The sequence below is a fragment of the Anoplophora glabripennis genome, unplaced genomic scaffold (genome assembly GCF_000390285.2).
Source record: "Anoplophora glabripennis isolate ALB-LARVAE unplaced genomic scaffold, Agla_2.0 scaffold28, whole genome shotgun sequence".
Taxonomy (NCBI): Eukaryota; Metazoa; Arthropoda; class Insecta; order Coleoptera; family Cerambycidae; genus Anoplophora; species Anoplophora glabripennis.
In genome coordinates, this window is record NW_019416423.1 from 1,562,059 (window position 1) to 1,588,059 (window position 26,001).

The 26,001-nt window shown below is 33.3% G+C and overlaps 4 protein-coding genes across 5 annotated transcripts; 3 read left to right on the forward strand and 1 right to left on the reverse strand.

Moving 5' to 3' along the window:
- Positions 1-312: 312 nt before the first annotated feature.
- On the forward strand, positions 313-19,068 carry LOC108909832. Its single transcript, XM_018714259.1, has 9 exons — positions 313-846; positions 3,906-4,683; positions 6,815-6,834; positions 6,923-7,369; positions 8,116-8,904; positions 10,896-11,339; positions 12,047-12,827; positions 16,038-16,474; positions 18,046-19,068. Exons 1-9 carry the CDS (start codon positions 414-416, stop codon positions 18,828-18,830), a joined length of 4,914 nt encoding a protein of 1,637 aa, XP_018569775.1. The 5' UTR covers positions 313-413; the 3' UTR covers positions 18,831-19,068.
- LOC108909865 lies at positions 10,814-13,268 on the forward strand. The gene is made up of 2 exons (XM_018714300.2): positions 10,814-11,339; positions 12,047-13,268. The coding sequence occupies exons 1-2, from the start codon at positions 10,910-10,912 to the stop codon at positions 12,829-12,831; spliced, it is 1,215 nt and encodes a 404-aa protein (XP_018569816.1). The 5' UTR covers positions 10,814-10,909; the 3' UTR covers positions 12,832-13,268.
- Positions 19,069-20,568: 1,500 nt separating the features above from the next.
- On the reverse strand, positions 20,569-23,960 carry LOC108909866 (GDP-mannose 4,6 dehydratase). Of its 2 annotated transcripts, none has more exons than XM_018714302.1 (5): positions 23,885-23,960; positions 22,831-23,266; positions 22,064-22,296; positions 21,710-21,925; positions 20,569-21,303 (listed from the first exon to the last, which is right to left on the reverse strand). In XM_018714302.1, exons 2-5 carry the CDS (start codon positions 23,108-23,110, stop codon positions 21,172-21,174), a joined length of 861 nt encoding a protein of 286 aa, XP_018569818.1. In that variant the 5' UTR covers positions 23,111-23,266; positions 23,885-23,960; the 3' UTR covers positions 20,569-21,171. The 2 variants fall into 2 exon arrangements, with proteins under 2 accessions (XP_018569818.1, XP_018569817.1); XM_018714301.1 differs by lacking the exon at positions 23,885-23,960 and adding an exon at positions 23,462-23,778.
- Positions 23,961-23,991: 31 nt separating this feature from the next.
- Positions 23,992-24,975, forward strand: LOC108909868 (uncharacterized protein CG1161). The gene is made up of 4 exons (XM_018714303.1): positions 23,992-24,115; positions 24,165-24,289; positions 24,348-24,588; positions 24,648-24,975. Exons 1-4 carry the CDS (start codon positions 24,062-24,064, stop codon positions 24,792-24,794), a joined length of 567 nt encoding a protein of 188 aa, XP_018569819.1. The 5' UTR covers positions 23,992-24,061; the 3' UTR covers positions 24,795-24,975.
- The last annotated feature ends 1,026 nt before the right edge of the window (positions 24,976-26,001 follow it).

Sequence of the window (26,001 nt, forward strand, 5' to 3'; positions counted from 1 at the left end):
ATTACATGTTAAGTTCTAATTTTTTTAAGGTTAGGTTTTTTATTTTAGGTTCTAAAAATTTTATTATTTCACGAAACTGCTAAACAAAGAACACAAAAATCTTAAATGTACCGAGATACATATCATTTTTTTCCACTAGATGGAATATGTATCCAATTACTTTGGATAAGTATTAAATAACGTAGGTACTTCAAAATTACTTATTGTATACGTCATTGCTGTACTCGATAATAAAATAAAATAAAATCTTATCATTTTCAAGGCTTATTTGTAATTAAGAATGTATTATCAAATTTCACACGAGAGGTGACACTTAAACATAACGCAACAAAGGTAAGACTATACTCTTACCATTTAATGTTTCTAAAAAAATAATATTTGCACCGATAACAGAAAATTAAAAAAAAACAATCATGGGCGAACACACGATAGAAAACTTACAGGAAGTGCTAAGTGGGTACATTAAAAAGGGTCAAAGAATTTCGGACAAGAAGATTACGAACCTGACTGCTCCCGGAGATAATTACGGTAGTATAATGTTGAAGTTGGACGTAACACTGAAGGACGAAAGTGATGGTACGGAAGAGGAACTACATGCCGTAGCCAAAATGATCCCTGAACAAGAATTTGTAAGAAAGATATTCAATATTCAAGTAACTTTCAAGAACGAAGTGGCAATGTATAATGTCATAGCACCCACACTGCGAGATTTTCAACGGGAGAACGGGGTTAACGAAGTTATTGACTGTTTCCCAGAGTTTTACGGTGCTAGGATAAATCTGGGAGAACAAAATGGTACTGTGGATGAGAATGCGGTACTGATATTAGAAAATTTGAACTTTAAAAGTATGTTGAGTAACATTTTTGTAAGTTACAGTTATTCCTAGTAAGTACGATACAAACATAGAATAAGGCAGAACGATAAACCAATAATATGTGTTGGAAGCGACACATGTGTATTTTTATAGTTTAGCATGCGTAAGACTTAAGTTATACTCGTATAATACCCTTTTATCTATTGCACACAAGAATATATCTAATCTAATGCGAGTGTTCTTATATTTACAGTATGTCGATTATCTGAAGTAGGTACTTTTTAGTTCTGCACGAGTTCACTGATATTTAATTAATAGCCCAGTCATTATAGACATGTAAGAGCCTGTTTCGGGAAATAAATACTATTAGAAGTTTCTCTGCGGAATATTGTTCGGAAACCTTTTATAAATAAAATATCAAAAAATCAACTCGAGGCTAGTTGGGAAACTTTGTTTTAACAGTGGTCAAAGTTATGGAAAAGTGGTTTTTTGACTCACGTAAAAAAGCTATTATTCATAGCGAAAAAAAGTTTATACAAAAAAGGTAGGTATTAAATAAGCCTATAAAATGAAAAAAGTCCGATTAAATTCCGATAATTTGTTTATGCACAAGAGCTCAAAAATGGTCGAAAATTGCCGTTTTTTTCAATTGCTAATAATTAATGCAATTTTCATCGCAGACACTTGTAATTCAGGATTTTTGAGGCTTTTTACACCCTTAATAAGTGGTAAAAATTTCAGCTCGAAAGCTTCATTGGTTTGGCGTTGGCGGAATTTGTTATCTAAGAAGATGCTATTTTCAATTCATTTTTCCCAAGCTCACAGGCGTTGTAGGGTTTCGATCATTAGTTGTTTTTGTACCTAAATAGTTGTATTGACATATGCATTTACTGAGAATTTAGTTTTTCAAATTTAATTTGTTTAAAAATGACTGAAAAAATGTTAATATTTATTAAATTGTTAAGATAGGTAATTATTATAAAATAAAATAGTAACCTCTATACTTTAGTTTTCTTCGAATTTAAAAAAAAATCGTTGTTGTAAGTTGATTAGAAGCTGAGATAATTTTTTTTATTTATTTAATCGCAGTGACCTTAATTATTAATATTAAGAGCCGAAATTTGGAGAGAGTATACATTAAGAGCTATATTTTCATGTCCTACATTAACATTAAGGTGAATTCAACTATTTAATTTCGAAAAAGAAGATAGCGGCGATGCGTTCTATTACTTGGTCTAGCGAACGAGTGGGGAAGGCGAGGCTTAGCATGCGCGCTTAACGATGTAATAAATATTAACATTTTTTCAGTCATTTTTAAACAAATTAAATTTGAAAAATTAAATTATCAGTAAATGCATATGTCAATACAACTATTTAGGTACAAAAACAACTAATGATCGAAACCCTACAACGCCTGTGAGCTTGGGAAAAATGAATTGAAAATAGCATCTTCTTAGATAACAAATTCCGCCAACGCCAAGCTAATGAAGTTTTTGGGCTGAAATTTTTACCACTTATTAAGGGTGCAAAAAGCTTCAAAAATCCTGAATTACAAGTGTCTGCGATGAAAATTGCATTAATTATTAGCAATTGAAAAAAGCGGACAATTTCGACCATTTTTGAGCTCTTGCGCATAAACAAATTATCGGAATTTAATCGGACTTGTCTTATTTTACAGATTTATTTAATACCTACCTTTTTTGTATAAACCTTTTTTTCTCTATGAATAACAGTTTTTTTACGCCAGTCGAAAAACTACTTTTCCATAATTTTGACCATTGTTTTAACAAAGTTTCCCAACTAGTCTCGAGTTGATTTTTTGATATTTTGTTTATAACACGTTTCTGAACAATATTCCGCAGAGAAACTTCTAATAGTATTTTTTTCCCGAAAAAAAGCTATAATGATTGGCCTTTAAGTGCTGTATTTCCCAAAAAAATATATAACTACCCAGGAGTTAATTATTAACACATACTTAAGACATGAAGATTTCAAAATAAAGGAATTGTCACTACACTATTTCAATAATAGAGGTCACTCATTTTCTAAAAAGAAATTTCCTATGTAATGTATTTTCATGTATTTTTTTCTTTTCTTCTACATTTATAACATATCGAATAATTTTTGACATCGTAATAGGAGCGTTTTTGAGGAAAAAATATTTTCTACTGTTTTTTTTAATCTTTCAATAACCGCAAATTTCATCTCTTGAAAATATTAGTAGCAACAGCATGAGCTACTAATACTTGCAGCTGCTATTACGTGATGTAGCAGTAAATACAGTTATTCCACTTAGTAACATAAGTAGATACTTATTTTTTGTTACATGAAAGAAAAAAGAGTAGTTATTTTTAAAATATCTATTTTTTTTTAAATAATGAGTTAAACAAGTTAAAATTTCTTTGATACTTTTTTTATGAAGATGAAGTAGGTACATTTTTAAATTTTTTTAAAAATCTTTCTTATTATTACTACCTTGACTCTTTCCAAAATTTAACCCAAAATTAAAACAAATCGAGTAAACTCCTTCGCATCATATTTATTTATTTATTTATTTATTTATTTATTAATACTCAACAAGCAGAGCGCCATTACAGAGTATATAAGTACAATAAGAAACAAACACAATATAAATAATATCTAAAACAATCGATTTAATAATGTTTTGATATTGTAATTAGAACAAATTCTGTGGAGTGGAGAGTTCATTTGATAGTTCGTTGAAGCAAGTTCAAGATAGAAAGTTCTAGAAATTCAAGTAGTATATGCTGGTACATTCAAACGTATTAATGAGAGACAAGAGGGATTATCAAATCAACATTACCATTCTATATTTTGTGCAAATATATAATGTGACCAGATTTCCTTCTACTCTCGAGGGACTTAAGATTATTGATACGAAAATAGTGCAATAAAATTATTATTTATACGTTATAGATTACACATAAAATATGCAATAAGGTGGGCATAAAATTGCATATATTTCCAATAATGTCAAATTTTCTAGAAATAAATATTATGTATTTTCTTTTTGGCATACCTACTTACTGGACACCTACTTAATTAACCTAATTCAGTCACATTTTTCAGGATATCGATGCGTAGATCGCTACGTAGGCTTCGACCTAGAGACGACCCAGTTAATACTCAAAGACTTGGCAGCTTTCCATGCCATATCACTGGCTCTGAAACTGAAGAAACCAGAAGTATTCGATGAGAAAATCAGACCGTACTTGGCTCCATTCCGTCCTGACCCTATGCCATTCGAGGACGAAGTCAAGTCAGTGTTCATAGAGACTCTTCAAGAGTCATACAAATGTATACCTTGGATACCAAAAGTCAGAGACATTTTCAAGAACGCAAGAGAAGCACGAGATGTACCGCCAAAGGAACCATTCGCGACACTAACTCACGGGGACATGTGGTTAAATAATACTATGATAAAATTTCAGAACAAGGTACCTGTTAGCAACAAGATGGTTGACTTTCAAGTCTGCGACTATAAATCACCAGCCACAGACCTGTTCTTCTTTCTCTTCGTAAATGTTCAGCAATCTGTACTGCAGGACGATTTCGACGGTTTGATTAAATTTTATCACACACACTTCGTTTCCCATTTGGAGAAGTTGAAATGCGACACTGCTCCTTTTAGTTTACCTAAGTTTTTAGAAGAAATGAAAGCTGCGGCGCCAGTTGAAGTCGAGCATTGTTTTAATTTTATATTTATAATTTTTGGGGAAAAGCTATCTTCCCCAGAATTCGATCCGTCAGCACCATTTGATCTGAAAAGATTAAAAGCAAGCATAAACTTGACTACGAAGGAGAAATTCTGGAATCTAATCCATACAAGCGGCATGAGAGGATGGCTGTAATGAAATGTTACCTATTTAAAAATTATGTACAGGGAGGTATTCGATATTTTCTTAGGGTTCATTCTATTTCCCGAAAAAAAGCCTCAAAATCTCTTTCCTTCGTCCATGTATTTTTCTCGCAACTTTTCTTTCAAAAATTTCTAGCAGGTGTTTTTCTTTTATTCATCCTTCATGTTTCACTGATTATTGTCTATCTCTTTCTATCATCTTCTTTCATTTTTTCTCTTAACACGTATTGCAGTCCATCCACATTTGACTTATTTTTGAGGAATTAAGGTTTTTTGTAATGATACGATTCAGTTAGACCTCCAAAACTGAACCTGCCTTTACTTTTTGCCAGACCTCCAAGCAACTTTGAAGATTCCATTTAAATACGGCACTAAATCCTCACTTGTAGTTGTGGATGGGTTTCCTGTTTCGTCGGTTCTAATCAGAAATATGTACTATTCTATCCTTTGGATGTCATTTTCTCTTTGTTTTTGTTTCTTCGATACCCAGTAAATCGTGAAATTTTTCATAATTAAAGCTATTTCTTCATAAGTACTCTAAACATTCTAGACGGCACTATAACATAAATTGTTCTAGTCATTAACGTGCCTATATGTTTGTCCTTTATTTTTACTAAGTTCTCTTTACCGTCAAAAAAGTGTCTACCGATAGTTTTTTTTATCAGAATCTATTATTTCAATTATTTCATTCGCGTTATTACATTTCGACCCAATTCGTTTTGTATTTACTCTACTATTTTACTTTTTCCTCCACTTTAACCCACTTCCTTTATTTGATTTCCATTCCTTTTCCTATTCTTCCCTTTTCTTTTTTTTTTTGTTGTCTTTATTCCTGCTCCCGTGATTAACAACGATGCCAGGAGACGAGCAACCCCTAACCTGGAAAACTCTTCTGTTCTTGCTAAATAGATAAATTAAATTAACAAGAAAATATTCAGTAATTTTTTTTTGTAAACGTCCCATTAAACGTTTTTTGAAACAATTAAACGTGAGAAACTGATTGAATAAATGAAGATGAATTGGACGAGAAGGGCCCATAGTCTGGCCGCCTCGTTCTCCTGAATTTAACCCATAAGATTATTCCTTATGAAGATGTTTAAATACGTAGTATTGTCTATAACACCTAGGGAGATACTCTGGAATAATTGTTCGAATAAATGTGGCAGTCAGTAAACAAAATGAACGAATTTGAACAATACCGCATTTTTTTAGTGTTTATAACCTATTTTTCTACCAAGCGCATCTATTTCCTCGAGACTAAAACTTTATTGACTGAAGAAATACCCACCTTTGACGTCCTTGAAAATGGAATGCTTAAATGGTACCACTGGATATTTTTTAAAATTTTTGCACATCCTGAGCCATCCTGATAGAGACTGAATTTATCTATGTACCAAATGCTGGTATATCGAAAACTTTAAGTGTATAATAGATCAAAATTTTATGGTATGAGCATTTTTATGCGCATGTGTGTGAGTGCGTCACTAAGTAATAATTTCTAGGATAATATACATTTTTGTGATTATATGCTATAACCGCGCGCCATTATTCCATGGCTAGAAATTGGCCTCAATGATTTGGGATCGAGGGGGATTATCCCTCTTTATCCTGCCTCATCTCGTGTAGGCCTGGACAGCCTTCGTAGGTGGGCCCCATCCGTCGTCTACCCCGACCGCAAATGCGGCCGGTGTAGGCGCTTTGTGGGACCTCCTTTTGTCCTGGCTGGGCCCCGCCGGCTAGGGCCCTTTCTTCTGGCGCATGCTATAACCACGGTCTCGAGAATCGCAAATACTATGCAGCTGAAAAGTAAAATGACCGCAGTTGGCTGTTTCATTCGGCAAAGGAGTAATATGTACTGGGGACACGTTTTTTAGAAAATCCAAAAAAATTTTATTATTTTGCGAAGCTGTTAAACAAAGCGCACTAAAATCTCAAATGTACAGATATACCCATCATTTTTTTTTTGAACGCGATGGAATTTGTAATAATGTACTTCAAACAATTATCCATTGTATCCGTCACTAACGTACTCGATAATAAATTAAAGTGGATAATTGCATCAAATATTTCCCTACTGAATCTTATCATTTTAAAGGCTTATCCGTAGTTAAGAATGTAGTATCAAGTTGCACACGCCAGGTAACACTAAAACACAACGCACCAGCTGTGCTCTGACTATTTAATATTTCTAACAAATAATATTTACACCGATAACAAAAAAATTAAGTTAAAAAAATAATCATGGGCGCACACACGATAGAAAACTTACAGGAAGTGCTAAGTGGATGCATTAAAAAGAGTCAAAGAATTGCAGACAAGAAAATTACTAACTTGACTGCTCCCGGAGAAAACTTTGGTAGTTTAATGTTAAAGTTGGATGTAACACTGAAGGACGAAAATGATGGTACTGAAGAGGAACTACATGCTGTGGCTAAAATGATTCCTGCTACGGAGTTCCAAAGAACGCTGTTCAACACCCAAGTGACTTTCAAGAACGAAATTGCCATGTATAATGTCATAGCACCCGCACTTCGAGATTTCCAAAGGGAAAACGGGATAAATCAAGTAATTGACTGTTTCCCGGAATATTACGGAGCTAGGATAAATCTAGACGAACAAAATGGCACTGTAAATGAGGATGCAGTTCTTATACTGGAAAATCTGAACATTAAAGGTATGTTAGGTTAGGCATTTTCGGACACCTTATGGATTTAGAGTGCTGTTTTAATCGTAAATTAAAGTAAATTAAATTAAAGTAAATCGTAAATTAAAACACTAAATTTTCTTGTATTTAATATCCACTTTCAAATTTTTGCGCTCAGTGCACAAACTTGCCAGCAAATAAGAAAATTTAATTACTTTTTATTTTATTTACTACCACCAAATAAAATATGGATTAATATATATTAATTTCTATGGCCTGCATTTACTCTTGCCCTCTAGCATTTTTTTTGTGAACGCCTATATTTATTATCTCCCGTAAAAACATGATTTGCCTTTAAAATGATATTTATATTACAGTTAAATGCACAGAAAGATAAATGTAATAGAAGATGCTCCAAAAACTTGAGTTTTTGATATCAGCTGAACTTTTACTTCGATAAGAGAAGGAGCTGTTACTTGAAATCAGTTTTTTTTTATGTAATTGCGTCATTTTAATTGCTATCACATAACAATACTATCTGATGAAAGTATATTATTAAATTGACTTAATGCATTAAGTAAATAGTTCATGAATCAGTTGAAGTTCTGCGCATTTAACTTTATTGAATTTATTAGTTTGTACTTTCCAAAAAAAAATAACTGAAACACTTATTTTTTATCTTAAATTAGTTATATCAATATTCTAGATTGGTAATTTTGTTTGCTTTGTATATTTTGCATAAAAATATTTCAGATACATTCCTTTTTTTCCTTTAGGATATCAAGTCGTAGACCGCTACAAAGGCTTCGACCTAGAGACGACCCACTTAATACTCAAAGACTTGGCAGCTTTCCATGCTATACCACTGGCTCTGAAACTGAGAAAACCAGAAGTGTTCGAAAGCAAAATCAAGCCGTATCTGGCTCCATTCGTACGACCTTCTTCGCCTCATGATGAACAATTATACTCGACATTCATTGAGATCTTTCAGGAGTCATACAAATGTATACCTTGGATTCCAAAAGTGAAAGAGATTTTTAAACTCAATAAAACACGTCAAAATATATCACCAAGAGAGCCGTTTTCAACCATAACTCATGGGGATACGTGGGTAAATAATATCATGATAAAATTTCAGAACCGCCTACCAGTTGGCCACAAATTAGTTGATTTTCAAATTTGCGACTACAATTCTCCAGCCATAGACGTGTTCTTCTTTCTCTTCACAAGCGTTCAACTGTCGGTGCTTCAAGACAATTTCGACGGTTTGATCGAATTTTATCACAAGCATTTCATTACTCATTTGGAGAAGTTGAAATGCGATACTGCTCCTTTTAGTTTACCTAAGTTTTTAGAAGAAATGAAATCAGCGGCGTCACTCTACTTATTACAGACTATCATCATGTTACTCATTGTAGTATATGGGAGAAAGGGGGGTTCTTCGCAAGATTTTGATCCTGAGGTGCCGCTTGAAAACGAAAAACTTAAGGCAAACATAATCCTAGAAGCGAAGGAAAAAGCCTGGTATCTAATTCATACATGTGGCACAAAAGGATGGCTACAATAAAATTATCACTTTTAAAAATTTATATATAGGGCGATATTCAACATTTTTGGAGCGTTTACTATATTTCCCGAAGAAATAAAAAATAGTTAGACAGCTTCGAGTTCAATTAAAGAAAAAATGGAAATCACTTACTTGTATCTCGATTCCTCTGAACAATACAGAACATTTTCCATTATTGTCAATTTTTCATAATACCCAACAAGTTTTTTATTATGAAATATTTTTATTTACTTATTTTAGAAACAACCCGGTGAAGTAAATATTTTTGTGGTACGGACTTCCATTTATTTTTTTAATGAAAAAACCTTCAATTTCTGAATTTTTGAAATTTGTATAAAAATTCTCCTTAAAGGATGTGCAGCACAAGGCACATATGCATTTTTTCTGAAGAATATCGTAATTAATAAATAAAATTATTGTTCCAAATTCAAACGAATCAAGTTAATATCAAATACCGTATTTAACTATTTTTTGACTTGCTTTCGGGAAATAAGGAAAGGAGTGGAAAACTGTCCACTCTGTACAATGTGCTTTAATTAGTAAAAAATTTCCTGGATTTCATGTAATTTACAGGGCTACAGTTTCTGTAAATAAATTAATAATATTCCATTTCTTATTATTAGCATAACCGTCTTTCATCCATTCCTTCTCAAAATTTGAGTTGACTAAATTAAATGGCCTTTGGAATAAAGAAAAGACTTATCATATTAAGACTGGCGTTTTATAGACAAGAGACCAAGTAGATCCACACAAGAAGTGACGACGCGTAAAGCTATACTAGAGCAACTTCTTTTAATTATTTGCATTGAAAGATCATGGAAAACATGCAGACATCAGAAAATGTAAATGTTGTTTTGTCCAGCAAATTTGTAAAGATACTCAATAATTATGATTAATGCATTGCAAAATTCAGGAAACCTGCGAATGGATGAACTTTTAGCATGTATTTTATGGCAATATGGAAATATCGTCTTCACCTCGCATGATTATCAGGGTTGATTTACTTCTATCAATAGTTTTAATTTTTATTCTATTTAGAGGTAGTTTTTCCAACCCCAAGACGGTGTGCAAATGGCTGGTCCTTCAATATATATTAACCCTATATTCCCTATTCTTTGTGTTTAATTCTTTATGTTTAATATTCGCTCTTGGATATTTGGGTATTTTCAGTAAGTCCGCTATCTTTTATCTGCTAACTTCACACCGGTATTACTTACAAGGTCTAATTATAACTAAAAACGTAAAACTTATACAAATAAGAAGTGGATCTTATTTCTGGAAGGGCGAAATGGGCGGTGACTATTAGACGCCTTCATTATAGCCATCTTTCTCTATCGCACGGATTTCTATGACTTTCTTTATCGTTCTCACGTAACGGCCGATAAACCATGGGGACTTTCCGACCCTGTATATGCTCGTCCGTAGCGCACTTTCGACTTCTCAGGCAATAAATATTCGTAGGCAACATTTGCTGCACTTTCTATTTGAAAATCGCTCATTTAGAAATAATAATTCAAAACCAGCAAAATTGACACTTTTATGTAGCTTTGTTTATAAACACCTTAGAAACGACAAAATCCAAACAACCAAAACGACTTTGCAAGAGGAGTAATTTGTACTGGTGACACGTTTTTTAGCAAATCCATAAAAATTTTACTATTTTACGAAGCTGCTAAACAAAGCACACAAAAATCACAATTGTACAGACATACCCATCATTTTTTTTAACGCGATGGAATTTGTTAAATAACGTTCTCCAAAAAATTATTCATTGCATCCATCATTGATATACTCAATAATAAATTAAAGAGGATAATCGAATCAAATATTTCACTACGGATTCTTATCATATTGAAGGCTTATTTGTAATTAAGAAGGTATTATCAAGTTTCACTCGAGAGGTAACTCTTAAACACAACGCAACAACTGTGCTCTCACTATTTAATATTTCTGATAAATAATATTCGCACCGATAACAAAAAATTTAAGTTAAAAAAATAATCATGGCCGAACACACGATAGAAAACTTACAGGAAGTGCTAAGTGAATACATTAAGAAAAGCCAAAGTATTTCGGACAAGAAAATTACGAACCTGACGGCTCCTGGAGAAAACTACGGTAGTATAATGTTGAAGTTGGACCTTACATTGAAGGAAGAAAATGGTACGGAAAAGGAACTACATGCTGTGGCTAAGATGATTCCTGGACAGGAATTCGCAAGAGAGGCGTTCAATATTCAAGTGACTTTCAAGAACGAAATTGCTATGTATAATGTCATAGCACCCACACTTCGAGATTTCCAACGAGAGAACGGTGTTAACAAAGTAATTGACTGTTTTCCAGAGTTTTACGGTGCTAGGTTGAATCTGGGAGAACAAAATGGTACTGTGGATGAGAATGCGGTGCTGATTTTAGAAAATTTGAACTTCAAAGGTACGTTGAGTTCCACTTTTGAAGTGTACAGTTACAATTATTCCTAGTATGATAAAAAAGATATGTTGGAATCGACACAAGTCTATCTCTAGATAGTTTAAACGTGCGTAAGACTTAAGTTACATAAAACCTCTTTACCTATTGTATTCGAAACGATATGTAAATCGGTAAATGTAGTGAAATATATTCTCTTATCTAGTATATTTAAGCTATTTAGAATGTTTTGTGAATTTTTCATAAAACAAAGACAATTCATTCAAATATTTCTAAAATCGTCGAAATTAATGTATAACAATATCTAATCTAACGCGAGGTACTTATATTAACAGTAATTGGTATGACGGTTAGTTGACGTAGGTACTTTCGAAACTCTGAAGTTCTGCACAGGTTCACTGATATTGAATTAAGTGCTTTGTATTTTCCAACAAAAAAAAAGTATGCAGGAGTTAGTTATGTTGCAATAGCGAGCACCGTTAATTATTGGTATTGCCTGACCAGCGGCATTTTCTGAGATGATCCGATGATGTCTCCAGCTCAAAATCCGCTCCAAACAGTGACACGTTGTGGACGCATTTGTTTCTCAACAATCACTAATAGACCAGGGCGGATCTGTTGAAATATCCCACTTCTTAACATATAGCTATCTTACAAGACGTACATTTTAAGTTCTAAAAATAAATAAGTATTATTCAATAACATTGTTTCAGAGTATCAATGCGTAGATCGCCACGTAGGCTTCGACCTAGAGACGGCCCAGTTAATACTCAAAGACTTGGCAGCTTTCCATGCCGTACCACTTGCTCTGAAGCTGAAGAAACCAGAAGTATTCGATGAGAAAATCAGACCGTACTTGGCCCCGTTCCGTCCCCCGCCTATGCCATTCGAAAACGAAATCCAGTCACTGTTCTTAGAGATCCTTCAAGATTCATACAAATGTATACCATGGATACCAAAAGTTAAAAACATTTTCAACAACGTAGGTGCAGCACGAGATGCACCACCAAGGGAACCATTCGCGACACTAACTCACGGGGACATGTGGGTAAATAATACTATGATAAAATTTCGGAACAAGGTACCTGTTAGCAACAAGTTGGTTGACTTTCAAGTTTGCGACTATAAATCACCAGCCACAGACCTGTTCTTCTTTCTCTTCACAAGCGTTCAGTTGTCTGTACTACAGGACGATTTCGATAGTTTGATTGAATTTTACCACAAACATTTCATTTCTCATTTGGAGAAGTTGAAATGCGACACTGCTCCTTTTAGTTTACCTAAGTTTTTAGAAGAAATGAAAGCTGCGACGCCGACTGAAGTTGAACATTGTTTTGGGATGACGTTATTTATAATTTTTGGGGAAAAGGAACCTTCCACAGGATTCGATCCCTCGATACCACCCGATGTGGAAAAAATGAAGGCAGGCATCAATTTGGTTGCGAAGGAGAAGATACGGTTCTTAATCCAAACATGCGGCAGAAGAGGATGGCTGTAATGAAGTGTTGTCTATTTACAGGGTGGTATTCGACGTTTCCTAAGGTTTAATTTTCAAGTAAAATCGAAGTAGGAAAATTACATTTTGATATCTTGATACGTTTAGGAGATACAGAATTTTTCATTTCTGGATCATTCTTATGATCCTCAAGTTTTTTTTTATAAACCAAACTTAGATTATTTAGAATAAAACACCCCAATATATTTCCCAATTTTGAAATCTACATGAAATTTAATTTTTAACGACTTGGTGTTTAAATATTTTTTTACGAAATTGATACTTTTCTTGAAATGAATGTTCCATAGGTTTTGTTTGAAAGACCTATTTAAGAAAGCCCCCAAAAATGTCGAATGCCCTTTCTGTGCACAACGTGTGTTTTAATTAATAGGTAATTAAATTTATATTACATCCGTTTTCTCATTAAAAGGATAGATGGACAAACATCTTTATTATCACCTTTTCCCTTCAAATGCACCTAAACCTAAATGAGGACTATAATGAAAACCATTTCGAGACACAGATTTAAAAAAAATCCTGTTTTTTAGATTTGTTTTACTTATAGTAATGAACAAAATCGCATATTGTAAATTTCCAGCTCTCACTGGAACAGGAGAACAGCCTGAATGTACCTACAGCTGTGGACAATAAAATATTTCCCATTTAAATAGCCCAAGGCCCTTTACAGAACCGAATTCTCTGTTTTCTTTATTGACGCCAAAATATACAAAGTATTTACACAAATTAAATAATTAAACAATACACAAAGGTAAGAGATAAAACACTGAGGAAATTGACAAATTTAAATATAAAATTCTATAAAGTAAACTAAAAAATATATAGCTAGTTTAATTGTACCTCAGGATTTGGTATATCTTCGGCTTCACTTAGATTAAATATTACGGTTTTTGTCTTAATAGAATTTAAATTTATTAAGATAGAAAGAAAATATTTTGTATCATTAGTTCAACTGGACGGACCTACTCTATTACATCATCAATTACAGGAATGTGGTTCGAGAGGTTTGTACTATTCTATTCTACAAATTGAATAGTTAGAACTGAATCATTCACACAACAATGTAAATCGTTGACATAAATCAAGAAGAAAATCGGGTCAAGATCTGACTCTTGCCGTACTCCTTCATTAAAAACGCAAAAACTATGATTATTTATTTACACAATCATTTATTTGCAATATCATAAACGTAACAAAGAATTCCTATGTCATAATACTTTTATATTATATATGCATGTCTTAAATATTGGGTGTTCAGATTTGATCCAGATCACCCCTCTCAAATTTCAGTAAATCATATTATGATTTGCTTTTATGGAAAATTTCGCAGTGTTTCATAATTTCACAGAAAACACCTCTCAAAAAAAATCATAGCAAGCCTCGTAGTGTGGCACCATCACTATGATATTTGGTTTTGTAGATGATTTAGGACAGTGTGTATGTAAAAGAATAATCATCGAAATCGGACAACGCACTCAAATTTGACGGGGATGTTCCGGTTCGAATCTCAACACCGTGTAGATACAAAAGAAATTGCATATTCCTATACGAGGTTTATCTACGTTGAGAGCACAATTTTACTGTCTGAAAAATGCTTATCTTTGAATATAAGAATATACAGTAATGGAATGTACCACGTATCTATGAAATATAAGTACATGTGAAGTAGAGTAACAAAAGATAGAGTTTTAAAAAAATTATGTCATGAGATAAGATGTACATGAAAATAAATGTACAGGTGAAATAATAGTAGCAAAAAATATATAGAGATTTAAAAAAATTAGGCTATGGGATTTTTCTTCATCAGTTCAATGTCTGATTCCATCATATCCTTAACCAAGTCAGGAAAAGAAGCTTTAGGGGACCAATTGAACTTTGCCTTAGCTTTTGAGGCGTCGCCAAGCAGAAGGTCCTAAAAAATAAACTATAAAAAGAAGAATAAAATAATACTTATGTTTCAAATATTATTATTAGGTATCTTTCAAAGCTGATTGCTCTCTTCAAAATAAACAAAAAAAAAATTCTTCATAAATTGGAAGAATAAATAAATAAAAACCATTCACGTAAAATGTGAATAAAAACTGGGCGTCGAAATAAAGCCAGCTGAAAAATAAAATGACCGCAGTTGCCTGTCTCGTACCTTAATGTTAAACTTGCCGCACTACCGTACCCAACCATAAACATGACACCATCCCCGGGGTTTACACAGACGAGCCGGCCAAGCAAGAAGAGCGCCAGAAGAAAGGGCCCTAGCCAGCGGGGCCCAGCCAGAACAAAAGGAGGTCCCACAAAGCGCCTACACCGGCCGCAATTGCGGTCGGGGTAGACGACGGATGGGGCCCATCTACGAAGGCTGTCCAGGCCTACACGAGATGAGGCAGGATAAAGAGGGATAATCCCCCTCGATCCCAAATCATTGAGGCCAATTTCTAGCNCCTACGAAGGCTGTCCAGGCCTACACGAGATGAGGCAGGATAAAGAGGGATAATCCCCCTCGATCCCAAATCATTGAGGCCAATTTCTAGCCATGGAATAATGGCGCGTGTTAAACTTACCTGGTTCTATGTTCAGTGCAGAACGTAGTTCTGTGTTCTGTAGTTGAAACTTGAAAGGGAATAAGACAATAAGGTTAGAATGCAATGTTAAGTTTTCTTTTAGGAATAAAGAATAAAAGTGTGTGTGTGTGGTATTAAAAGAAAACTAAAATAAAAGGCTAATATAAAAGAAAATTCAACACTCAAAGGAGTAATTTGTACCGCTGACACGATTTTTTAGCAAATTCATAAAAGTTTTATTATTACGAAACTGCTAAACAAAACACAAAAATCTCATGTACAGACATAGTTATCTTTTTTTCGACGGGATGAAATTTGTAATCATATACTTTGTATAAGTATAAATTATTGTTAACTAATGTACTTCAAAATTACTCATTGTATCCGTCACAGATGCACTCACTATTAAAGTGGATAATTTAATCAAATATTTCCCTACTTATTCTTATCATTTTCAAGGCTTACCTATTTGTAATTAAGAATGTAGTACCAAGTTTCACACGAGACGTAACACTTAAACGCAACACAACAACTGTGCTCTTACTATTTAATATTTCTAACAAATAATATTCATACTGGTAATAGAAAATTTAAGCTGGAATTTAGAATACTTATTTTAAACGTACCCACGTAAATAATCATGGGCGAACACACGATAGAAGACTTACAGGAAGTGCTGAGTGGATGCATTAAAAAAAGTCAAAGAATTTCGGACAAGAAGATTACGAACCTGACTGGTCCCGGAGAAAACTACGGTAGTACAATGTTGAAGTTGGACGTAACACTGAAGGACGAAAATGATGGTACGGAAGAGGAACTACATGCCGTGGCAAAAATGATCCCTGAACATGAAGTTGCTAGAAAGGTATTCAATATTCAAGTGACTTTCAAGAACGAAATTGCTATGTATAATGTTATAGCACCCACACTTCGAGATTTCCAACGGGAGAATGGTGTTAATGAAGTAATTGACTGTTTTCCAGAGCTTTACGGTGCTAGGTTGAATCTGGGAGAACAAAATGGTACTGTGGATGAGAATGCGGTGCTGATATTAGAAAATTTGAACTTTAAAGGTATGTTGAGTTACATTTTTGTAAGTACAATTATTACTAGTGTAATATAAACATAGAAGGAAAAACGATAAATGAATAAGAGGTATTGGAATCGACACACATCTGTCTCTATATAGTTTAAAAATGCATTAAGACTTAAGTTACATAAAACCTCTTTACCTATTGTATTTTAAATGATATGTAAATCGGTAAATGTAGTGAAATAAAAAATCAAGGGTAACATGCTTAGTTTTCAAAATATTTGAAAAAAATCGAAATTTTGGAAATCCGTTTTCATTATTCATTTCAGCCTTGTTCGAGATGATATTGAAAAAAGATGAACACTTTCTCATGGCAACTTTTGCCCTCTATCGAATGGCATAATAAATTTTTATATGTAACATTTCGTTATTTTAAATACGGCCCTGGAAATTTCATTACATTATTTGTAAGCCTCTATGACCCTCAATACTGTACTGCCTCAGCCCTAACAAGATTCAAACGTTTTGTCTCGAAAAATTCATCTTCAATGTATTCGTTCCAAATTTATCTAAATTTTTTATTTAGATTTCTATGGTTATTGAATTATCATACACTCTATGCATCGTTAGATCCTGTGAAACCCACCTAGTTTTTTTTATAATATTTCGAAAACGAATCACGTAACTGCCCCCCATTTAAGCTAGTTCGTATCTCTTACCGTTTCCAATATGTCTATAGTGACAAGCGAATTTGTAACAGCAACAGCCTGTACATTCTCTTATCTAGTATATTTAACCTATTTAGAACGTTTGTAAATTTTTCATAAAACAAACACAATTCATTCTAATATTTCTAAAATCATTGAAATTAATGTAACAATAACATATTATCTAATCTAATGCGAGGTACTTATATTTACAATAATTGGTATATCGATTACTTGAAGTAGATACTTTCGAAACTCTGAAGCTCTGATAGCACCACAGGGCGCTATTACTTCAGACGAAAAATTCCACAAGTAAAAGATATGTCTGAGATCTAAACAATGCTACTAATTGCATGAGACCTAGAGGCCAAAAAGTACAGAAAATGACCTGTATTACATCCTAGATGTATTAAATTATATTGCTAGCGGAGGAAGCGGGACGAGTTCAGAGAGAGTTGTTTCTTGCAATATCGCCACTCAGTATTTGACGTTATATTGAAATTTGGCAAATGTTTGAGATGAGAGAAGTGTGTATTTACCTTATTCTATATACTAAAGAAGTTAAAAGTTGTTTGGTACTTTTTCTTAGAAGGAAGGAATAAATACGTCTTTAAAATTTGTCAAAAAACTTTAATTTTTATTACCTTGACTCCTTCGAAGGTTTATTAATGATAAAATTTATAAATCAAATTGAGCAAACTGCTTCGCACCATATTCAAATAAAAATCGTGTGATCAAATTACTATTTAAACATTATAGATTACACATAAATTTTGTAATATGATAATTTACCATAAAATTCCGTATAACGCTAATTATTTAAAATTTTCTATAAATAAATATTATTTACTTCCATTTTGACATACCTACATTTATTGTATACTTATCAATAACATTTTTTCAGAATATTATTGCGTAGATCGCCACGTAGGCTTCGACCTAGAGACGGCCCAGTTAATACTCAAAGACTTGGCAGCTTTCCATGCCATACCACTGGCTCTGAAGCTGAAGAAACCAGAAGTATTCGATGAGAAAATCAGACCGTACTTGGCCCCATTCGGTAATGAATCTAAGCCATTCAAAAATGAAATGAACTTACTGTTCTTAGAGATCCTTCAAGATTCATACAAATGTATACCATGGATACCAAAAGCTAAAAACATTTTCGAGAAAGTAAGAGCAGCACGAGAGGCACCAGCAAAGGAACCATTCGCAACGCTAACTCACGGGGACATGTGGTTAAATAATACTATGATAAAATTTCAGAACAAGGTACCTGTTAGCAACAAGATGATTGACTTTCAAGTCTGCGACTATAAATCACCAGCCACAGACCTGTTCTTCTTTCTCTTCACAAGCGTTCAATTGTCTGTACTACAGGACGATTTCGATGGTTTGATTGAATTTTACCACAAACATTTCATTTCCCATTTGGAGAAGTTAAAATGCGACACTGCTCCTTTTAGTTTACCTAAGTTTTTAGAAGAAATGAAAGATGCGACACCGATTGAAATTGAGCGTTGTTTTGTGATGACGTTATTTGTAATTTTTCAGAAAAAGGAAGATTCCACAGAATCCAAACCCTCGACACCACCCGATATAGAAGAAATGAAGGCAGGCATAAATTTAGTTGCGAAGGAAAGGGTACGGTTCTTAATCCAAACATGCGGGGAAAGAGGATGGCTGTAATGAAATGTTATCTTTTTACAGGGTGGTATTCGACATTTCCTAAGGGTTCATTCTATTTCCCTAAAAGGCCCACGAGAAATACTTTTAAGATCGTTGCTTTAATTTTCGAGTAAAATCGAAATAGTAAAACTGCTTTCTGATATCTTGGCACGTTTAAGAGATAAATATTTTTTAATTTCTAGGCAATTCTTATGATCCTCAAGTTTTTTTATAAACCAAACTTAGATTATTTAAAATAAAACACCCTAATATATTTCCCAATTTTGCAATTTACATGAAATTTAATTTTTAACGAGTTGGTGTTTATATATTTTTACGAAATTGATACGAAAAATTTCGTAATTTAACTGTACCATGAATCCATGAATGTCTCTACGTTTTTTTTAAAGGTCTATCTAAGAAAGCCTCCTAAAATGTCGAATGCCTTTTGCATGTACAACGCGTGTTTTAATTAATAGGTAATTAAGTTTATATTATATTACATCCATTTTTTCATTAAAAGGATAGACGTACAAGCATTTTTATTATGAACTCTTCCCTTCAAATGCACCTAAACCTAAATGAAGACTATTGATAAAAATCACTTCGAGACACAGATTTAAAAAAAAATCCTGTTTTTTAGATTTGTTTTAGTACTTTGTTTAACAAACAAGCAGACCCGAATCCTACAAGACCATATACCGGGTCGGGAAGTCCCCATGGTTCATCGGCCGTTACGTGAGAGCGATAAAGTAAGTCATAGAAATCCGTGCGATAGAGAAAGATGACTATAATGAAGGCGTCTAATAGTCACTGCCCATTTCGCCCTTCCACAAATAGGAGGTGGATCTTATTTGTGCAAGGGCGAAATGGGTGGTGACTATTAGACGCCTTCATGATAGCCATCTTTCTCTATCGCACAGATTTCTATTACTTTCTTTATCGCTCTCAAGTAACGGCCGATGAACCATGGGGACTTTCCGACCCTGTAGACCAGGGCAGATCAATTTTGAGGTAATAAAAGTTCTCCCATTTTTCAAAATAACCATACCAAATATATCGTTGGAAAGCACAAAAAAATAAAAATTTTTCTAACTCATAGCTAACTATGATATGATATTATGTTATAACTTGAAAACCAAAGTGCACAGTTGCGCACGAACAATTTGACACTGTCTTATTAACACTGCAAAAACCTGACCTTTGTAATATAAAACTTTTTTGTAAAATAGCAACGGAGCTACACGCATCTGAAGGAATTGTCCGAATTCGGATTTTTCCAATTATCTAGTAAGCCATGACTTTTTTTCAAAAAATAAAAGTAACATTTAATAAGGATCATAGAACTGCACATCTTTCCTCGTTTAAGCTTTCTTGTATCTATGCTACTTTCCCAGATCCTTACACTAAACATTGAAAAAAATCACCCTGTATAGGTAGTTTAACTGTACCTCTAAAAATTCTACAGAATCAGGATAAGTATATCTTCAGCTTCACTTAAGTTAAATATTACGGTTTCTGTCTTAATAGAATTTAAATTTACTAAAATAGATAGAAAATATTTTGAATCGTTAGTTCAACTTGACGAACCTACTCTATTACAAAATCAATTACAGGAATGTGGTTCACGAGTTTGTACCATTCGACAAATTGAATAGTTAGAACTGAATCATTCACACAACAATGTAAATCGTTGACATAAATCAAGAAGAAAATCGGGTCAAGAACTGACCCTTGCGGTACTCCATTAAAAACGCAAAAACTATGATTATTTATTTACACAATCATTTATTTACAATATCATAAACGTAACAAAAAATTCGTAGGGGTTATAATACTTTTATATATGCATGTCTTAAATACGGGGTGTTCATATTTGATCCAGAACACCCCTCTCAAATTTATGGAAAATTTCGCAATTTCACACAAAAACACCTCTCAAAAAAAATCATAGCAGGCCCCGTAGTGGCACCATCACTACGATATTTGGTTCTGCAGATGATTTAGGACAATGTATATCTATAAAAAAATAATCATCGAAATCGGACGACGAACTCAAATTTGACAAGGATGTTCTGGATAGAATCTCAACACCCTGCAGATAAAAGAGAAATTGCATATTTTTATACGAGGTTTATCTATGCCGAGAGCACAATTTTACTGGCTGAAAAACACTTATCTTTAAATATAAGAATATACAGTAATGGAATGCACCACGTATCTATACGAAATATATTACATGTGAAGTAGAGTAGCAAGATAAATATAGTTTTAAAAAATTATGCCATGGGATAAGATGTACATGAAAATAAATGTACACGTGAAATAATAGTAGCAAAAAATATATAGAGATTTAAAAAAATTATGCCATGGGATTTTTCTTCATCAGTTCAATGTCTGATTCCATCATATCCTTAACCAACTCAGGAAAAGAAACTTTAGGCGACCAATTGAACTTTGCTTTAGCTTTTGAGGCGTCGCCAAGTAGAAGGTCCTAAAAAAATTAACTCTAAAAAGAATAGTAAAATAATAATGTTTCAAATATTAGTTACAAGGCATCAAAATTCATATAGTACTGTAATAGCAGTAAATCATGGCGGCACTTTTTTGTCACTAACATTAGGATTACTCTCTTCAAAACAAACAAAAATAGTAACATTTTTCTTCAGGACTATGATTCTTCATAAATCAAAAGAATAACTAAATAAAAACCATTCATGTAAAATGTGAATAAAGATTAGGCGTCGAAATTCAAGACCTATGAAATTTTAGCAAAAAAATGTTACTGCTGTTTTTCTTTCTTGTTTTGACAAAAACAATCGGCCCTGAAAGTTTCTCGCAACGTTGTCACATCCTGCAGATATATTCAAAAATAATAATAAAATAATGTGAATACGTACTACTTCCGTCGGTCGGAAATACTTAGGATTGATTTTAACCCTAACCACTCCCGTTTCCTTTTCTTTACCAACTTCCTGGGTGCCTTTGCCTTCCCAAACTATTTCCTTTCCAACGTGTCCGAAAGCGGCTTCGACAAACTCTTTGACGCTGTGCGTTTTTCCAGATGCTATGACATAGTCTTCGGGAGAGTCTTGTTGCAGCATAAGCCACATAGCCTGAAGTAAAACGAAACGAAATAGGTACAAGGGTGTCCCTTAATTCGATTGCCAAGCTTCTACAGTTGCTTGATTAAAATTGACACAAAAAGTTCGAATGAAGATTAAATGAAAAACGATCGTCTACAGATGTCTTACCTCTACGTAATCTTTAGCGTGACCCCAGTCCCTTTTCGAATCCAAATTACCTAGTTCAAGACATTCAGAAAGGCCCAGATGAATTTTTGCAACTTCCCTGGTAATTTTTCTCGTGACGAATGTCTCTCCTCTTCTGGGACTCTCATGGTTGAACAAAATACCATTGCAGGCGAACATATCGTAGGCTTCTCTATAGTTTACTACAATCCAATATGCGTACAACTTGGCACATGCTGAATCAGAGAAAAATAATATTTTCATTTGTCATAATTTGTTTGTAAATAATTTAAAATTATAATTCTTTAAATCATATTTGTTGGACAGAAGTATTACACTTAATATATTGTATTTAACATGCCTGTGATTCCCCTAATTTCTATAACAAAACTGACAATTTAAATTTATATTTCAAAGATGGCTGGGAATTTTGCCTAAAAATGGCGAACGTCCCATAACAGTGTACCTCTTCATCATATTGAACTATGCCATCGCTACAGAAGAGTAAGTCTGCTAGTATGTACTCCATGATTATTTTTTTATAGCAATTTATACAGCCCACTTCTCCATTTTTTTTTTAATTTGAATATTTTATATATTCTATTTGCTTTACCGATTTAATTTGCTGAACCAATCACGATGATCCAGTTTTAGCAATCCACAGCATGCTCAAATTCATTTACTTTGCAAGCTTTTAACTCTATTCTATTAAGGGGAAAACATTACTTATAGTCCAGCTACGAAATACTACTGAAATATTATTTACTTACCATAAGGAGATCTGGGATAAAACGGTGTTTTTTCAGTTTGCGGAATTTCAGCAACTTTTCCGTACAACTCTGAAGTGGAGGCCTGATAAAATTTTGTTAATTTTTCAAGGCCACATGTCCTAATAGCGTCAAGTAGCCTCAAAGTGCCAACTGCGTCAACTTCCGCAGTATATTCACTTAGATCAAAAGAAACTTTAACGTGACTTTGAGCTGCTAAATTATAAATTTCAGTTGGTTTTATCTTGCCTATAATTTTCACTAGGCAACTAGAATCAGTCATGTCTCCATAATGTAAATGAAATTGACCACCTCTGTGGGCATAAGGATCCGAATGAAGGTGGTCAATTCGACTAGTGTTGAAACTACTTGCTCGACGAATTATCCCGTGCACCTCGTAGCCTTTGTTCAATAGGAATTCCGATAAATAAGAGCCATCCTGAAAAAAAATTTGAATTACCCTCTAAAGCTACATTACTGCAGATGCCTTTTATAACGACGAAGACTGCGTAAGACAAACGACTGTCTTTATTATTATTATTTTCAGATGTAGCTTACAACTTCCCGACATTAAATTGTACCGGCCGTTTAGAAATTTAAACAAAAAATTAATCAAATATCTGCTTGTACTCACTTGTCCATTTATTCCAGTAATAAGAGCTACTTTCCGCTGTGCCATTTTAAGCAATATAAATTGTAATCGTGATCATTTAATACGTGTAGATATTATAGGACTACAGATATTTTCTGTAAATTTAATTTATTATCTTTTGCCAAGTCTACACATTACACAAATACAATGTAAACATTGCTTTGATCACGTTACCGATTAGTTTTACTATTAAAAAGTAGATAGCGCCCGTAGCCTTTCAATTAAAAATAAATATTGTAGAAAAACATAAATCTGTAAAATGTTACAATTACATAGGTAGGTTCAATACTCCTAATAGTTCTAATATACTTCAAACTGTCCCATTAAATATGTTCCTTACGAGAAAGTATTCTAGCAAAATAGAGGAGGCGATAGGTGATATAAACATAAACAGAAAAGACTCACAAACAATAACACAGCAGTTGTAATGGAAACAAACCACAGAACAGAGAAAAATCTGGGGTCAAACTAGGGACTTTAGTAAAATGGAAAGAAGGGACCAGTGTAGCCTCAAGTGAAAGTAGAATGAGTAGATGAAGTAACGTGACAGATGTCAAATTTCTACAAACAATCTTCAGAAAGATGAAGTATTTTATTGGAATTATAGCTCTGTTATGGATGGTTTCTTATACAAAGGTATGGAATCGTTGTAGTAAAAACATTTATATGCATTTAAAAGTTTTAGGCACAATCATATGAAGACAAAAGATGTAAATGTATCTGTCCTAGTATTTCTTCTGTAACAAACAGAACTGAAACAGCTGATACATCCAGAATTTTATATATAGCTAATGTCCCTCCGAATTTATGGTAAACAAAAACAAAATTAATCTATTCTATATTTTAATCATTAAATTTATTTTTTAAGTAATTGTGTTGGTGTAATACTACCCAGAATCGGGGAAGGGATAGCTGGAAAAGAACAAGAGTTTTGCCCTCGATGTGAATGTAAATATGAAAATCGAAATACTACTATCATCAAAGTAGTTGTTATTATTGTTATTTGGGTTATCTCCATTCTTGTCATATATATGGCATTTTTAATAATATTGGATCCACTTTTAAATAAAAGAATTAAAGGCAGTTATCAAGAACATACAAACGAAGAAGTATGAAGAATGAAAAATGAAAATTTTTAATACTATTTGATTTGTCATTCAAATTTTAGGATGAAATCAGTGCCGGACCGATGTCACATAATATGAGTGTAAGGGGTAATGTTCTAAACAGGGTTGGACATCAACAGGACAAATGGAAGAGGCAGGTTAAAGAGCAGCGTCGTAATATTTATGATCGCCACACTATGTTAAATTAACGTCTTTTTAAAATCAGATTATTAATTAATGAATATAATGACTACAGTACTTTTAAGGAAATATACTTGGTAAAATGAGGAACAATTTAATGATGTTGTCTATTTTATGTGATTTAAAGATTGCAAGTATGTAAAAAGTATTGTTATAAATAATTGATGTGATTATATAATTTTCTTACACTTTTGAGGCAAAATAGTTTTGCTAATTACTACTTTTCTGTTCGTCTTTTTTGTTGTATTAAACTAAGTATTTTGTTTTTCTAATCAATGTTAATTTCCCGTTAAATAGTGAAAAGGAATTATTTGTGAGGAGATAAATGTAACGTGTTGAAAACGAAAAATGCAGGTAAAGTAACTTTTTTAAAGTAAATGACAGATTGGTGAAAGCTGTTATAGCTTATCAAAAATTGTGTTAATTCTTAATACATTTACACATAATATAGAATTTATATAAAATTTATTGAATTCTTATGCAACCAAGTATACACATATATTGTATTTTATGTTGCCTATCGAACTGAACCTTCAATAGAACTGAAAGGGAAAACTGGTAAGAGCTAGAAAGAAACTGCTTGCAGTTTTGGATTGGTTACCGCCATTATAGTCTACCTATTTCTATAGGCGGTTCCGTACGCAATTTTGGTTGCCTAACACGCTGTGAAGATCGTTTTTTTTGCTAGTACTACCGTCGAGAAAAAATGGAAAATCTCGAAAACTGGAGCAGTCGAACAGAAACTGAATGCAGTTTTGGATTAATCAGCGCTGTTATAGTCCACCGAAATTTTTTCTGATTTTTCTGAGCCCTAAAACTTTTTGAGAATAATCCATAGTCCATGAAAATTGTCAAAAAATCCTCATCTAAAGACGGTATCCTACTCAACTGGGGTCGCTGAAAACGCTGCTGGGATGGTCGGATTTTGTGCAAGTGCTTCTGTTAAGGAACAAAATCGAAAATGTCCAAAAACAGAATGAACTAGAGAGGAATAGAATGCAGTTTTGGATTGATCAGAGCCGTTATTGTCTACCGGAATGTTTTCAGATTTTTTTGAACATTAAAAATTTTTGAGAAAATCGATAGTTTAATTTAAAAAATCCGTGGCTGCTACTTATCAAAAGCTTGCCAACAATATCATAATGCTGACTAGTATTTTATTGGAAATTAAAATTCGCGGTTGAAGTATATTGGTAGGAGGTAGGATGTAGATGT